The 14425-nt window shown below is 38.6% G+C and overlaps 2 protein-coding genes across 2 annotated transcripts in view; both read left to right on the top strand.

Annotated features, from left to right (window-relative positions):
* The first annotated feature begins 110 nt into the window (after positions 1–110).
* POLN (DNA polymerase nu) overlaps positions 111–14425 on the top strand; it is a 143362-nt gene continuing 129047 nt past the window's right edge. Inside the window, exons 1-2 of the mRNA XM_063108507.1 lie at positions 111–138; positions 1226–1283. The gene's annotated coding sequence lies outside the window, so the exon portion shown is untranslated. The remainder of the gene's footprint in view (positions 139–1225; positions 1284–14425) is intronic.
* Positions 1224–14004, top strand: HAUS3 (HAUS augmin like complex subunit 3). Its single transcript, XM_063108202.1, has 5 exons — positions 1224–1283; positions 1669–2728; positions 3747–4186; positions 5822–6050; positions 13676–14004. The coding sequence occupies exons 2-5, from the start codon at positions 1820–1822 to the stop codon at positions 13901–13903; spliced, it is 1806 nt and encodes a 601-aa protein (XP_062964272.1). The 5' UTR covers positions 1224–1283; positions 1669–1819; the 3' UTR covers positions 13904–14004.

The raw sequence follows: 14425 nt of genomic DNA, 5'->3' as shown, positions 1-14425 counted from the left end.
GAACCCCGCGCCCCGCCCCGGCGCTCTGTGCGCGCGCGCGGGCTGGCGCTCCCGTGAGGCCGTGCGGGGCGCGGGCCGCGCGAGGCGCGGAGGGCGTGACGGAGGCTGCGGCGAGGGCGCCGGCGGGGCCTGGCTGAGGTGAGCGGCGCGGGCCCCGGGGTGTTCGGCTGTAGGGGCGGCCGCGATCCCCGTGTGCACCCCGCTACCTCTTCTGTCCCTGCGACCCCGGGGCTCCTGTCAGGCGCTCGAGTAGCTCCCTGCGCGCTCTTGCCGTGGTCCTCAGTGCGGGTAGCCCGGGAAGGGACGGCCTGGGCGTGAGGGGCGGCCGGCGGCGCGGAGCCGGGTGGAGGTGGCAGGGGGCCTGCGGCGGCCGGCGCGGAGCCGGGTGTGGGTGGCAGGGGGCCCGGGGCAGGGGCGGCCTGGGCGTGAGGGGCGGCCGGCGGCGCGGAGCCGGGTGTGGGTGGCAGGGGGCCCGGGGCAGGGGCGGCCTGGGCGTGAGGGGCGGCCGGCGGCGCGGAGCCGGGTGTGGGTGGCAGGGGGCCCGGGGCAGGGGCGGCCTGGGCGTGAGGGGCGGCCGGCGGCGCGGAGCCGGGTGTGGGTGGCAGGGGGCCCGGGGCAGGGGCGGCCTGGGCGTGAGGGGCGGCCGGCGGCGCGGAGCCGGGTGTGGGTGGCAGGGGGCCCGGGGCAGGGGCGGCCTGGGCGTGAGGGGCGGCCGGCGGCGCGGAGCCGGGTGGAGGTGGCAGGGGGCCTGGGGCGGCCGGTGCGGAGCCGGGTGGAGGTGGCAGGGGGCCTGAGGCGGCCGGCGCGGAGCCGGGTGTGGGTGGCAGGGGGCCCGGGGTAGGGGCGGCCTGGGCGTGAGGGGCGGCCGGCGGCGCGGAGCCGGGTGGGGGCGGGCCGGAGCTCCGCAGGGCCAGTCACGCATCTGGGGTTTGTGCAGCCAGCTTTAACCGGGATTCGGTGGCTTTTGTGAATGTGTTTTATTAATGTATGTGCGTGTCATATAACGTATGTACGGTCACACAAGCCAGGGATTTTGCCGCTAGTGTGTCAGGTGCGTCGTGACTTCATGGTCATTGATCCGTAGGACTTGCCATTGTCACTGTCGTTGGTTTGGCTAATTCGTCACTGATTATTCAGTGGTGCGTTTGTTGAACATAACAAATGAAAATAGCGAAAATGACGAAATATTTGTATTTGACCTGAAGCCTGCTTTTCTCTGCTCTAGGTCGGTCTTATTTGGAGATCGATGCTTGCCTGCTTGGTGATTGCTAATTGTCACTGAGGTAAATATTTAGTTGATTATTCCTCACACAAAGTTGCCGTATTTATTTCTATTTTGTTATGTAGGAAGGGCAGGGAAAAAGAGGCTGCTCAGCCACTTGGTAGCTTGGATTTGTTTGGATTCGTTTACTTTGAATTAAAAACTGAACTGTTCTGTAAAATGTAATGTAGTTTAACTCATTTTATCTTTGGAAAAAGTAAGACTTTTCTTGTTAATTGGGTTTTCATTGCTGTTGCAGTTTTCTAAGAAATACCCTATGCTTATGTTTCTCTTTATTTTACCTTTCAGTTAGCTGGCTCCTAAATATCATGTGGTATTTATACCTTTCTTTTAAAAATACAGTCACCTTATTTGTGGTCTAATATTTGTTTTCTTCCCCCCCCCAGGAGGAATCATTATAGATTCTAAAAATATTTTTTTTCTCTTCTCTGTGGACTTAACATAAAAATTAATTTTGTTTCTGTTTGGATTTATTTTCTGAAAGTCAGCACCATAAACCCATATCAGTCAGGTACAAAAAATTGGGGTAGTTAAGCCATGAGTTGTGGAAACGAGTTCGTGGAAACATTAAAAAAAATTGGTTATCCCAAAGCTGATACTCTTAATGGAGAAGATTTTGACTGGTTGTTTGAGGCCACTGAAGATGAGTCATTTTTGAAGTGGTTTTGTGGGAATGTGAATGAACAGAACGTATTGTCCGGAAAAGAATTGGAAGCTTTTAGCATCCTTCAAAAATCAGGCAAGCCCATCCTAGAAGGAGCAGCATTGGACGAAGCTCTTAAAACCTGTAAAACTTCTGATTTGACTACACCTAGACTGGATGACAAAGAGCTAGAGAAATTAGAGGATGAAGTTCAAACTCTGCAGAAATTAAAGAACCTAAAAATTCAGCGACGTAATAAATGCCAGTTGATGGCTTCAGTAACTAGCCACAAATCTCTGAGATTAAATGCTAAAGAAGAAGAAGCCACTAAAAAGCTGAAGCATAGTCAAGGAATTCTGAATGTTATGAATACTAAGATCAATAATGAACTTCAGGGTCTTACTGATGGAATTACAAAATTGATGATGTTCTTCAAACATTCTAATTTAGGTCAAGGGACAAATCCACTGGTGTTTTTATCTCATTTTTCCTTGGAAAAATATCTAAGCCAGGAAGAGCAAAGCACAGCAGCATTAACCTTATATACCAAAAAACAGTTCTTTCAAGGTATACAAGAAGTAGTAGAAAGTTCAAATGAAGAAAATTTTCAGCTTTTAGATATTCAGACACCATCTATTTGTGATAATCAAGAAATCTTTGAGGAGAGACAACTAGAAATGGCTAGGCTGCAGCTAGCATATATTTGTGCTCAACACCAGTTAATTCATTTGAAAGCAAGTAATTTGAGCTTGAAATCAAGTGTAAAATGGGCAGAGGAGAATCTTCACAGCCTAACCAGCAAGGTAAACATAAGAAATGAGACTGTATTCATACTGTAATTGTTAGAAATGGAGGGTATAATATCGTTACTGAAGTACTTTATTTAGAAGGAGGGATCTAATAAGAAGTTACAATTTTTTATTATATTTGTTCAGTGCTTATTTGTGATACGTGTGAGTGTTTTATAAACTAGGACCATATTAATGGGAGGTCAGAAGTAGTAATTATAACCCCAGCCACATTACTTTGTTTATTTTAAACAAAAGTGCTTTATTTTGTTTTCAGAATTTGAAATTTGTGTTAATTCAGATACCGATTGAACTGAAATGTCCTTTTTATGACCTATGGGTAGAAAGATTAATTGCTTTATTGTGAGTATTCTACCTTGTTTGCTCTGACCAGAGTGTGGTGCTAATGAAGTCAAAGGTCCAGGTTCAGTGGACTGAAACCCTGAGTCCTTGTTGAGAACATATAGATGTATAGCAGATACCCATCTGCACTCTTGGAAACCTTGCTTTCTTGGTAATGTAACCACTAGATATTTGGGTAAAAATGTAACTTTTCTGAATCTGAATAGCAGCACCAAGTTAGTTACTATAGCTGACACAAAACTTTGGAATAATATAGGAAGTCCTGTAATTCTGAAGTGCTAAAATCGACTGACTGACAAGGAGAATACCTACTGAGATAATTTTAATTTTTAAGAAAAAATTAAATAGCATACATTTGCATTCAGTGAGTAGTGTGCTTATAATGATTTTGATTGAGTAAAACAAGCACGACAAGACCTCTATTTTGGTAGCCATTACTGTATATGCATACTAGTAATAGTATTAAAATTTAGTAATTCATACTGGCTTTAACCCTTGACTTAGTCTACATTTTTTCTTTTTAAACTGTAATTTTGGCTTATGCTAATATTAAATTAGTTTTTATTCTTTGAGCATATTATGCGATTACCTAAAATGGAAAATGAAAATAATTTTAAAACTTTAAAACTTAAACCTACAGTTTGAAATGTAATTGCTTTCCTTTGTGTAGGCTGTTGGCAAAGAAAATTTGGATGCTAAAATTTCTAGCTTGAACAGTGAGATTCTGAAACTTGAAGAACAAATCATTCATATAAAAGACAAAAGTTTGCCTGCTGTGGTAAGAGAGAATGCCCAATTATTGAATATGCCAGTTGTAAAGGGAGATTTTGATTTGCAGATTGCTAAACAAGATTATTATACAGCAAGACAAGAGTTAGTTTTAAATCAGTTGATAAAGCAAAAGGCGTCATTTGAACTTCTACAGTTATCATATGAAATTGAATTGAGAAAGCATTGGGACGTATATCGTCAGCTTGAAAATTTGGTTCAAGAACTTGGTCAAAGGAACAAGATGCTCTACCAGAGATTGGAAATGTTAGCAGATCCGTCAGTGTCTAAGCAGATAAATTCAAGGAATACCATTGATACCAAGGACCATTCTACTCATAGGTATGTGTGCTCTAGTGTTTCTTTAGTAATTTTTTTCCTTTTATTTTTGTAAAATACTAGGGAGAGTTTGAAAAATTGTGGAAGTTTGAATTCTTTGCACTCCATTTTTGGCCTTTCTGTTCTCTTCTACATTTCTTTATGTGCCTCTTTTTCCTTTTTAATTTTTTGCTCTCTCTCCGATTCATGTTATATCTGAAAGTGGCTACTTTAGAGCTGAGGTGGATGGTTTGGAGGAATGAATATGTACAAGGTTTATTCCCTTTAGGCACTGTTATTTAGGTACCTTATTTTAGAATTGGGGCAGGAAATTTGAATACAGCTTGGTGTATAGGAGGTACTGCTGGGCAGGAGATTGTGTGCCTTTAGATAAGGTGGTGGTAGAGAGGGCAGAAGACTTCATTTCTTTGTCTGGTTAGGTACATCATTAAGAATGAATGTTAACTCCCAAACTTTTTCTGGATATCTTAGCAATTGACGGTATGGGGATACTACAACTGGAGGGCTAAAGTAGTCTAAGACATCAGAACTCTGGATCGTACTCCACATTTTCCTCCATGACTAAAGTGAAATTATCTAATCCTTTTGTTATCTTATTTATAAAATGAGGGACTTGGACAGGGCTCCCTCATCGCACAATTCCAAGGGGTGCCATTGACATGATCTGTGAATGGTGCCCCCTGGAATTGTGTAGTTATATCCCACAGGACCACAATTGGCAGCCTTGGGCATAAACCAGTTTTAAGGGTATGTTAACAACTTTTATTTAAAAAAAAAAAAATATATATGTATATATATATATAAACAAGTTGTAACATATATATAACATATAACATATATATGTGTTTTTTGATTTTTTTTAAGGAAAGAGAGCAGATCCTTTTTGTTAAATAAGTGTGGAAAGTGCTGCCTCAGATTTTTTCGTTTGCCCTATAGAATAATGGATTTTTCTGCTGTTAGTGTTTGGAGTGTTAAAGTGGTCTAACGGCTCATCAAGATTGTAATTTGCCAACCAGATAGGGACAAGACTGGAGTAGCAAAAGTTTACTATTATTTATGGCTATTTATGTAGTTCTTTATTATTTTTTGGCATTTTACATGTTTCACTTTCAGATTTTCTCTTTTAATCCTGACAGAATCCTGTCAAATAGATAGGTATTAAGATGGGGAAATTAAGTCTCATTGATTTGCCCTAGGTCTCACATAACAGAGAACTCAGACCTAGGTCTTCTGTTTCAAGCTCATTGTAGTTTCTACTCCATGATAGTCATGTTCTGTGAAAGAAAACTTTTCTTGGGAAGTATCTCTGAAGTTCCAGTTTGTTTGAAGTAGATTAATGGCAGTTAAAGTCCAGAAGATTTTATGTCTAAAACTTGAAAGATGCGGAAACTGGAGAATCAGATGCAGTAGTTGGAATATATGAGTATATTCCTTATGCAGTAGTTAGAATATATATTTCTGTACTGACACAGTAGTATAGTTGGAATGGTTTCAGTTGCTTGATTTTAGCAGCACACAGAATGCTTTTTTTAAGTTGTTACTTAGCTATCCTCGCAAATGCCCCAGTACTAACTTCTAACTTTGAAAACTGTACTTACTTGAGAATTTTTCCCTGTAATTTTTATTTTTACATTTTAGACTTTATCAACTTCTAGAGGGAGAGAATAAGAAAAAAGAATTGTTTATAACCCATGGAAACCTACAGAAAATGGCTGAGAAATTGAAACAGGATGTTTCCTTAGTACAAGATCAATTGGCAAAGTCTGCTCAAGAACATTCTTTCTTTCTGTCCAAACTGAATAATGAGGTGGACATGCTTTGTGATGCTTTGTATCAAGGAGGAAATCAGCTTTTGCTTAGTGATCAGGTAGGTGTTTGCCATAGTAATTAAAAATGCCTTAGAAAATAATGTTCATTGTAAAAGATATTAAAGAAAATGTTAAAATGAGGAAAATATTACCCCAATGCCATTGCCCTTCTAAAAAATTTATTTTTTATATCTCCTAGTTTTCGATCATATAAATAAATTTTTCCAATAGTTTTGATCAGTGTGTGCAGAATTTTAAAAATTTATAAAACTTTTAAGACACACAAAAGGATATGTAATGTATATGCTAAGTATTGAAAAAATAATAAAACCACATATTTATTCACTCAGCAAATAGAGGATTGCCCTTATGTCTTTAAAATCCTCTGTGTACACTTACTGGTTACATGTACTTCCTAATAGAATTCTCCTCCCTCCTTCAAAGAGTAACTAATATGCTTAATTTTGTTTATGATTTGCTTGCTTTTATTTATAGTTTCATTACATGTATATATTCCTAGACTGTGTATTTAGTTTTTGTATGTTTTTTAACTTTATATACATGGTATTATACTGTATGTATTCAGTAATTTGCTTCTTTTTTGATACTCATCTATACCAATATATGTAAAGCTATTTTGATTCATAGTTTTCTCTTATATACTTTGTATTCCATTATATGAAATTTTACAATTTAATTATCTGTTCTATTGACAGACATTTGGTTATTTCTAGTTTTTGCTACTATAGATCATATTCCTGTGGATAGTCTTCTAGCTTGTCTCAGAGTTGCACATTTTTAAGAGCCTCTGGCGGGCTGAGCCCGTGGCGCACTCTGGAGAGTGCGGCGCTGGGAGCGCAGTGGTGCTCCCGCCGCGGGTTTGGATCCTATATAAGGATGGCCGGTGTGCTCACTGGCTGAGCACTGGTGCGGCTGGTCACAAAAAGACAAAAAAAAAAAAAAGAGCCTCTGGTACAGTGGAACTGCTGGGTCGCAGGGTATGCGCATGTTCAACTTCACAAAGTTTATCTTTTTCCAAAGTGCTCTTACCATATTGCACTAGTAATATCTAAGAGATGCTATTTATTCATATCCTTTTCATCACATAGCACTGTCTAATTTATAAATTTCTGCCAATCCTGTGAGTGTAAAATGATGTTCCACTGGGGGTGTAATTTGCATTTCCCTGATTATGTGGGAAGTTAAGCTCCCTTTCACTGGTTTATTGGCCATTCATCTTTTTTCTGAGAATTGCTTAACTCCTTTGCCCATATTTTTGTTTCTTTAAAAAAATTGTTAGTAGGTGTTCTTTATGTATTTCAAATGCCAATCCTTTGTCAACTATATGAGTGAAGTATATTTACTCCCTATCTGTGGCTTGACTTTTCACCTTTTTTTTTACTGTTTTTTTTTTAAGGATTTTAATTTTTATGTTTTTATATTCTTTCCGGTTTGCATGTATATATATTTTTTCCTTTGGTTGCTAGCCACTGCCTATTTTTGTATCTTGCTTTCTATATCTTGTTAAGTTTGCCCTTTACATTACAATGATAGTCCCTTTTACTTCATTCTTTAAGGTTATGCTGTTCAATTTTAGATCTTTGGTCCACCAGGAGTTTATTTTTATGTATGAGACGTAGAATTCTAATTTTATTCATTTCCCCTATGAATAACCAGATTGTTTCAGCACCATTTGTTAGAGCATAGCAATAGCAATAGATGATCACGAGCTTTCATAAGATATTCCTTAGATGCTTTTGCTTTCATGTCTGTTTTGTTTGATGCTGTCTGTAGGCATTGCCAGTGCTGAGCTATAAATGGTGCAAAGCCTGAGGGTCTTTGGAGGACCCCAATGATTCCCATCTGTGCTGAAATTCTAAGCAAGGGCTCTTATACTTCTGGGCCAGCCTGATCTTCGGGTGGTCGTTCTTCGGGCCCTCAGCTTATTATGGAGAAGGTCTTCTGTTTCACTCTACTTTCTTTGGACTCTGGTTTTTCTCCCACTTACTTTGCTAGGCTCACAAATCAGAATGGCATTTTGTTTTGTTTTGTTTTTTTAATGAAACATAATTGATTATACATATCTGTGGGATACTGCATTGAATATCAGTACCTGTGTGGTGCAATATGTGATGCTCAAATCAGGGTAGTTAGTATATTCAACATTGTACAGTGTAATCATTTTTTGTGGCCCTTTACCAATTTCTCCCTAACCCACCCCGCTTCCCCACCTCTGCTGGCCTTGGTTCTGTTCTTGCCTTTTGAAAGTTCAATGAATTATTGTGATTGTTGTATCTTTCTTTTTGTTTGGGGATCTTTGAGCCTCCTGGACCTGAAGGTCCATGTGTCTCCCTATACCTGGGAAGTTTTCAGCTATTATTTCATTGAATATGTTTTCGTAAGGGGATCTTAACCCTTAACTTGGCGTTGTCAGCACCACGCTCTCCCAAGTGAGCTAACCGGCCATCCCTATGTGGGATCTGAACCTGTGGCCTTGGTGTTATCAGCACCGCACTCTCCCAAGTGAGCCATGGGCCGGTCCTGCCTGGGTTATTTCTAAAAGGCTGTCTTCAAGATCAGAAATTCTTTTTCTTCTTCCTCTAGCCTGCTGCTTAAGCTTCCAGTTTTGTTTTTTATTTTGTTGAATGAATCTTTCAGTTCTAGGATTTCTGCTACATTGTTTTGTTAAGGTATTAATATCTTTGTAAATTTCCTTCATATCCTGGATAGTTTTTCTCATTTCATTATGTTTTCTGAGTCTTCTTGTATCTCATTAGGATTTCCTTAAGATTGTTGCTCAGAATTCATTTGCAATCATTTCAAGAGTTTCTTGCTCTGTGCGGTCTGATACTTGAGAGTTATTGTATTCCTTTGGTGGTGTCATATTTTCTTATTTTTTCATTTTTCTAGTATCTCTATGTTGATGTTTGGTCATCTACTAGAGCAGTTGCTTCTTTTGTTACTTGGAAGTGGGATTTGTGGAGAGATGCTTAACTCCTGTAGATATGTTTTATACTGACCATTCAGTAGGATGTTTTAGTATTGGTTTTGGGTAGGTGCAGTAGTGTAGTCTCTTTGTGGGTACTTTGGCCATATTCAGTGCTCGAGTTATGTGTGAGTGCCTCTGTGGCCTAGGCACTGGGGTACTCTGTGATTCCTTGCTGAGGTTAGTGACACTATGTTGGTTCCTCAAGGACATGGGTGAGCTCTCAAGTTCTTGGGTCAAGTGCCTGGGTGCCCTGTCATTCTTTGGCTGGGGTGATGATCCTTGGTGGGCTTGTTGGCACCCCAGCTAGCATCCTGTGACTGGGATGGGTGTACTAGGGTATACTGGAGCTCCTCAGTTTGAATGCGTGATCCTGGGTGGGGTTACTCTTTCCTGTTCCCTACAGGTAGAGGCTTCTTCTGGGTCATTGCTTCCCCGGTTGGGGGATGGGTTGGTGGTGGTTGGGAATTTTCTTCCTTCCTCTGTTTGGCTATCCTGGGTTTTTGCACTCTCTGGAGGTTTGGCATGTGTCTCTCCAGATCAAGGTAGTCACGTGGGCTGTGCATGTACCTCCTACCCCCAGGTGTGCTACTGCAGGAAATAGCATAATTCCACCTGTGGTTTGGGCCACTGGGTCATGGATCTGCTCTTGCCCACCTTTTACCCTGGGCTTCACTGGTGACCCTCCTTGTGTCAATGCAATTGAGTGGTCAGCAGGCCACCCTTGTGGCCACGTGGCTGTGGCAGTGGTGGACCTCCCATGTGGCAGTGGCGTCTGTGGCAGTGGTGAGCTGCCTGCGCATTGCCTGGCTCCCGAGGTCCCACACTTCTGCTGCCTGTTCGTGGTGGTTGCCCTCACCTCCAGAGGCTGTAATTTTCTAAGATTGTCAGTTACCCTTAGCTCCTGAGTTGCTCCTGGGCTCCCTTACCAATTTGGGTTGTATTATGGACTTACAGTTCCTTCTAATGTCTTATCTCTTTATTGCTTTTGGGAAGCTTTTGTTTTGTTTGATTTTTAAAAATATTTCATTCAGCTTTTTGAATTGTTCCCTGTGGGAAGATTGATCTGAAAAACTAGCCTTCCTTTCCTTGAAACAGGAAGACCTGTGATTTGCGTTTTCGTTTGTTTTGGTTTTTTAATTGTTGTAAAACATACAAAATTTACAGTTTTTTTTTTTTTTGTCTTTTTCATGACCGGCACTCAGCCAGTGAGTGCACCAGCCATTCCTATATAGGATCCGAACCCGCGGCGGGAGTATCGCCGCGCTCCCAGCGCCGCACTCTCCCGAGTGCGCCACGGGCTTGGCCCCAAAATTTACAGTTTTAACCGTTTTTAAATGTATAGTTCAGTGACATAAGTGCAGTCACATTGTCGTGCAACCGTAACTACTCTCTATTTCCAGAACTTTCCCATCATCGCAGCCATTAAACAATAGCTCTCCATTCCTCCCTACTCCCAGCTCTTGGCAACCACTGTTCTACTTTCTGCCTCTGTGCATTGGCCCACTCTAGGTGCCTTGTGTATGTGGAATCATACAACATTTGTTCTTTTGTGTCTGGCTTATTTCACTTAGCATCATGTTTTCAAGGTTTATCCATCTTGTGGCATGTGTCAGAATGTCCTTTCTTTTTAAGGCTGACTAATATTCCTCTGTGTATGTGCCCTCATATATGTGAGGGAACTTCAAAATGTTTATGGAAAAAGACAATTGGAAGACAATACAAATTTTTCTGTGAACTCTTTGTTGTTGTTGTTTTTGGTGGCTGGCTGGCCAGCACAGAGATCAGAACCCGTGACCTTGGTGTTACAAAGCTGTGCTCTAACCAACTGAGCTAACCAGCCATCCCCTCCGTGGACTTTCTGTAGTACCCCGGTATGTACCCACATAGACACACACTCCATGTATTGTTGATTCATCTGTTGATGACACTTGGGTTGTTTCCACGTTTTGTCTGATGTGAAAAATGCTGCTGTAAACGTTGCTGTACAGGTATCTGTTTGAGTCCTTGCTTTCATTTCTTTTGGGTATATTCCAAGGAATAGAATTGCTGGATCATGGTAATTCTATATTTAACTTTTTGAGAAGCTGCCTGTTTTCCACAGTGACTTCACCATTTACATTTCTGCCAGTAATGCATGAGGATTCCAACTTCTCCACATTCTCACCAACACTTGTCACTTTCCTTTTGTTTGTTTGTTTGTTTGTTTTTGTTTTTCTTTTGGTTTTTTTTTCAGTAGTAGACATCTTAGTAAATGTGAAGTGGTATATGTGATTACTTTTTTAAAAAGATCTCCCATTATTAGTTTTGTCTTCTTGATCTGTTAGTGAGAGAATTGTGTAAAAATCTACTGTGATGGTGAATTTGAAAATTTCTCCATGTGGTTCTGTCAGTTTTTTCTTTAGGTATTGTGAGTCTATTTTAGGTTAGTTACAAATTTAAAATTGTGATGAATATTTATCCTGGTGGACTTAAATTTTAGTGAATCAAAGCATTTAGTGTTACATAATGACCTTCTCATCCCTATAGTGCTTTTTGTCTTGGTTTTTTATGTCTGAGATTAATATTCCTGTGTCATTTTTTTGCTTGTTTTTTGATTAGTTATTGCAAGATGTAGAGTTTTCTTTTTACTTACATATCTTTTTAGTTCTTCCTTTTTATTTAGCATTATGAAATAAGCATTTTCACTCTCTAAACAGTTTTCTTAATTTTTAATATTATGGTTTAATTACTATGCCATAATTTCTGTAGCTATTCCATCATTGTTAAATATTTTGTCTTCATTTTTTTCTTTCGTTTGCTCTTGAACAACATTATGTATATCTTTGTGTATGTTGCTTTTTGTTGTTGGATACTTTCATTTGGATAAATTCTTGAAAATAAGATCATTGGGGCTGTTTTTGGGGTATACACTATTTTTTTTTCTTTTTTTGCCTTTGATACTGCTTTATTGTTTTCTAAAGGAGTTGTATCTATTTACAGTGCCACCAGCAGTATTTAAGTGTCTACTAGACACCGTATCACCATTTTATGAATTGCTAAGAAAGAAAAAACTCTTCTAGTTAAACTGACGTGATGCTTTCTTATTGAGAATTTTTATTTTTCATACTTATTAGAAAAGATCTTTTAAGTGTAAGCAGACATAGATTTTTATCATATCACTCTTGAACATACATTAAAAAAAAGTCAATTAAAGTGGTAAGGTTATTTCTAAAATTGTAGACTCAGGGTCCAATTCTTCTAAATTATTTCTTAACTCAAAGTTGTCTGTATTTTTCTACACTGTATGTCATGAGTGTTGTTGAGAAAGCTTTTTTTAAGAGTACCTAGTCAGAAACAATCACAAGATGCTCTCAGTTATGTGTCTTATGTTAAAATGTGAAAAAACGCATTCTAGATTCACTAAAATATGATAGTTTTACTATAATCTTATCATTGGGTATCATTAGGTAATGTTTTTTCCTAGTTCAATGTGTTATAAAATACTATGTCAACTTTTAATTTGAATTTTTATTATTAATGAACCTGAACATTTTTTTAGTACCTGTAGTATTATTTTAGCAACTGTAAGATCTTTTTAGTGTTTAATTGAGATTAAAGGTGAGATTGTTGTTTCTCAGTTTATTCAGGTTTGCCAAGTTTTTGCCAAAAGAGACTACTAAACACAGATATATTATAGAAATTACCTGATTTTTTGAAAATGTAGTTTCAGAAGTACTGCTCTGTGGAGCTGGCACTTATGACAGGTCTTAAGACATCATTCTTGAACTTGTACATTAAAATCACCAGGGAGCTGTCTACATGCAGATTCCTGGCCCTGACACAGAGATTGAGTAATTTTGTCTGGAGTGAGGTACAGGATTCTATTCATAACAAGCACCCCAGATGATTGCTATGCTTGTGGACCATGCTGAGAAGCTATGGAAGGTTGAGGTATTTAGTGCTACAGATTTTCTGAGAACTTCTTTGATGATACTAGCTAAAAATTATGAATAGAATGCTTGATTAGAAGCTTTGGAAACTTGTCAATAGATGGCTTTCAGTGCTAGAAAGTGAAGAATTTGAATTTACTAAATTCATGTTATAAATGTGAATACATAGCATGTCTATGTTCTTGAGCAGGAAAATTACATGATAAGTCAGGATGGTTTTTGTTGAATCTTACGTGTAATTCTATCTCATAAGACGATGTGGAAAAAAGAAAAATGGAGATTTTTTTTTTAGGTAAATCTTTTTTATTGATCTTCTTTTCAAGGCTTTATTCATACCTCCTATGTCTAGAGTAAACAGAGATTAGGCTAAAACAAGGTTTGATTAATTAAGCCGAATATAAACTCATGGAGATTTTGTTCATTCTTGTATCCACAGTCTCTAAAACAGTGTTTGGCAAATGGTAGGAATTCAGTAATAATTACTGGATACAGTATATGCATACTCAGGACAGTTTACATATTAAGTACTCTTCAGGAAGTAAGAATTTGCTTTGAATCACTTAAATTTACCTATCAGAAGTTGTTGCAATTAATGTTACAAAGAATTTATATTAAACCTTTTATGGATTTTTAATTGAGTCTTATTGCTAAAATTGGGGAAGTTATTAAATCATTTAGTCTTTCCATGTAGATTACATTTTAAATTTACAGTTGCTGTTAGGAATAAAGTTCTTGAATTAAAACCATTTTTATTTTCCTCTTTTAGGTGTTAGTGGAGCAGTTTCATCAAGTTGAATCTCAGCTGAATAAGCTAAATCATCTCCTTTCTGATATTCTTGCTGATGTGAAAACAAAAAGAAAAATTTTGGCAACTAATAAATTGCATCAAATGGAAAGAGAATTATATGTATATTTTTTTAAAGATGAAGATTATCTGAAAGATATCGTGGAGAATTTAGAAAACCGATCAAAGATTAATGCTGTTCAAGATTGAAAATTACTAAAAGCCAAATCTTTACTATACCTGCAGTGTTTTAATATTTTACAAGTTAGGAGAACATATCTAATAAACACTACTAAATTTTAAAATTTGAGGTCAATGGAACATTTTATTTAATAAATTTTAAGTATTATATCAGTTCGGTTTTTTCCTCATAAGTCATGTTTGTTGTACCAGTGCTTTATATGACTTGGACATTTGCTAGTGGTATTTAGTCCTGGTAAATTTTTACTTATAGGAAAAAAGCATTATCATATAATGCAGGTATTTTTTAATACAGTTATATCTCTTCTTTATTATTTTTTATTAGAAGTAGTAATTCTCTGTTAAATTTTTTAAAAATGTATAGAAATTTTGAGTCAGCTTTTTAAAATTTGTGGACATTAATTATGAAATAGTCAAGTCCCCTCATATTTAACTGTAAAGTAAAATTCTGCTGCTCAAACATTTCTTCATAATTCCCTGCTGTAGACTTTGAGACTCTTTGAATGTTCCTTCTTGCACCGCAGAGTGTGT

This window comes from Cynocephalus volans, chromosome 9 (genome assembly GCF_027409185.1).
Source record: "Cynocephalus volans isolate mCynVol1 chromosome 9, mCynVol1.pri, whole genome shotgun sequence".
Taxonomy (NCBI): Eukaryota; Metazoa; Chordata; class Mammalia; order Dermoptera; family Cynocephalidae; genus Cynocephalus; species Cynocephalus volans.
Note: the sequence above shows the minus strand (reverse complement) of the source record. Positions and strands in the feature narration are given on the sequence as shown.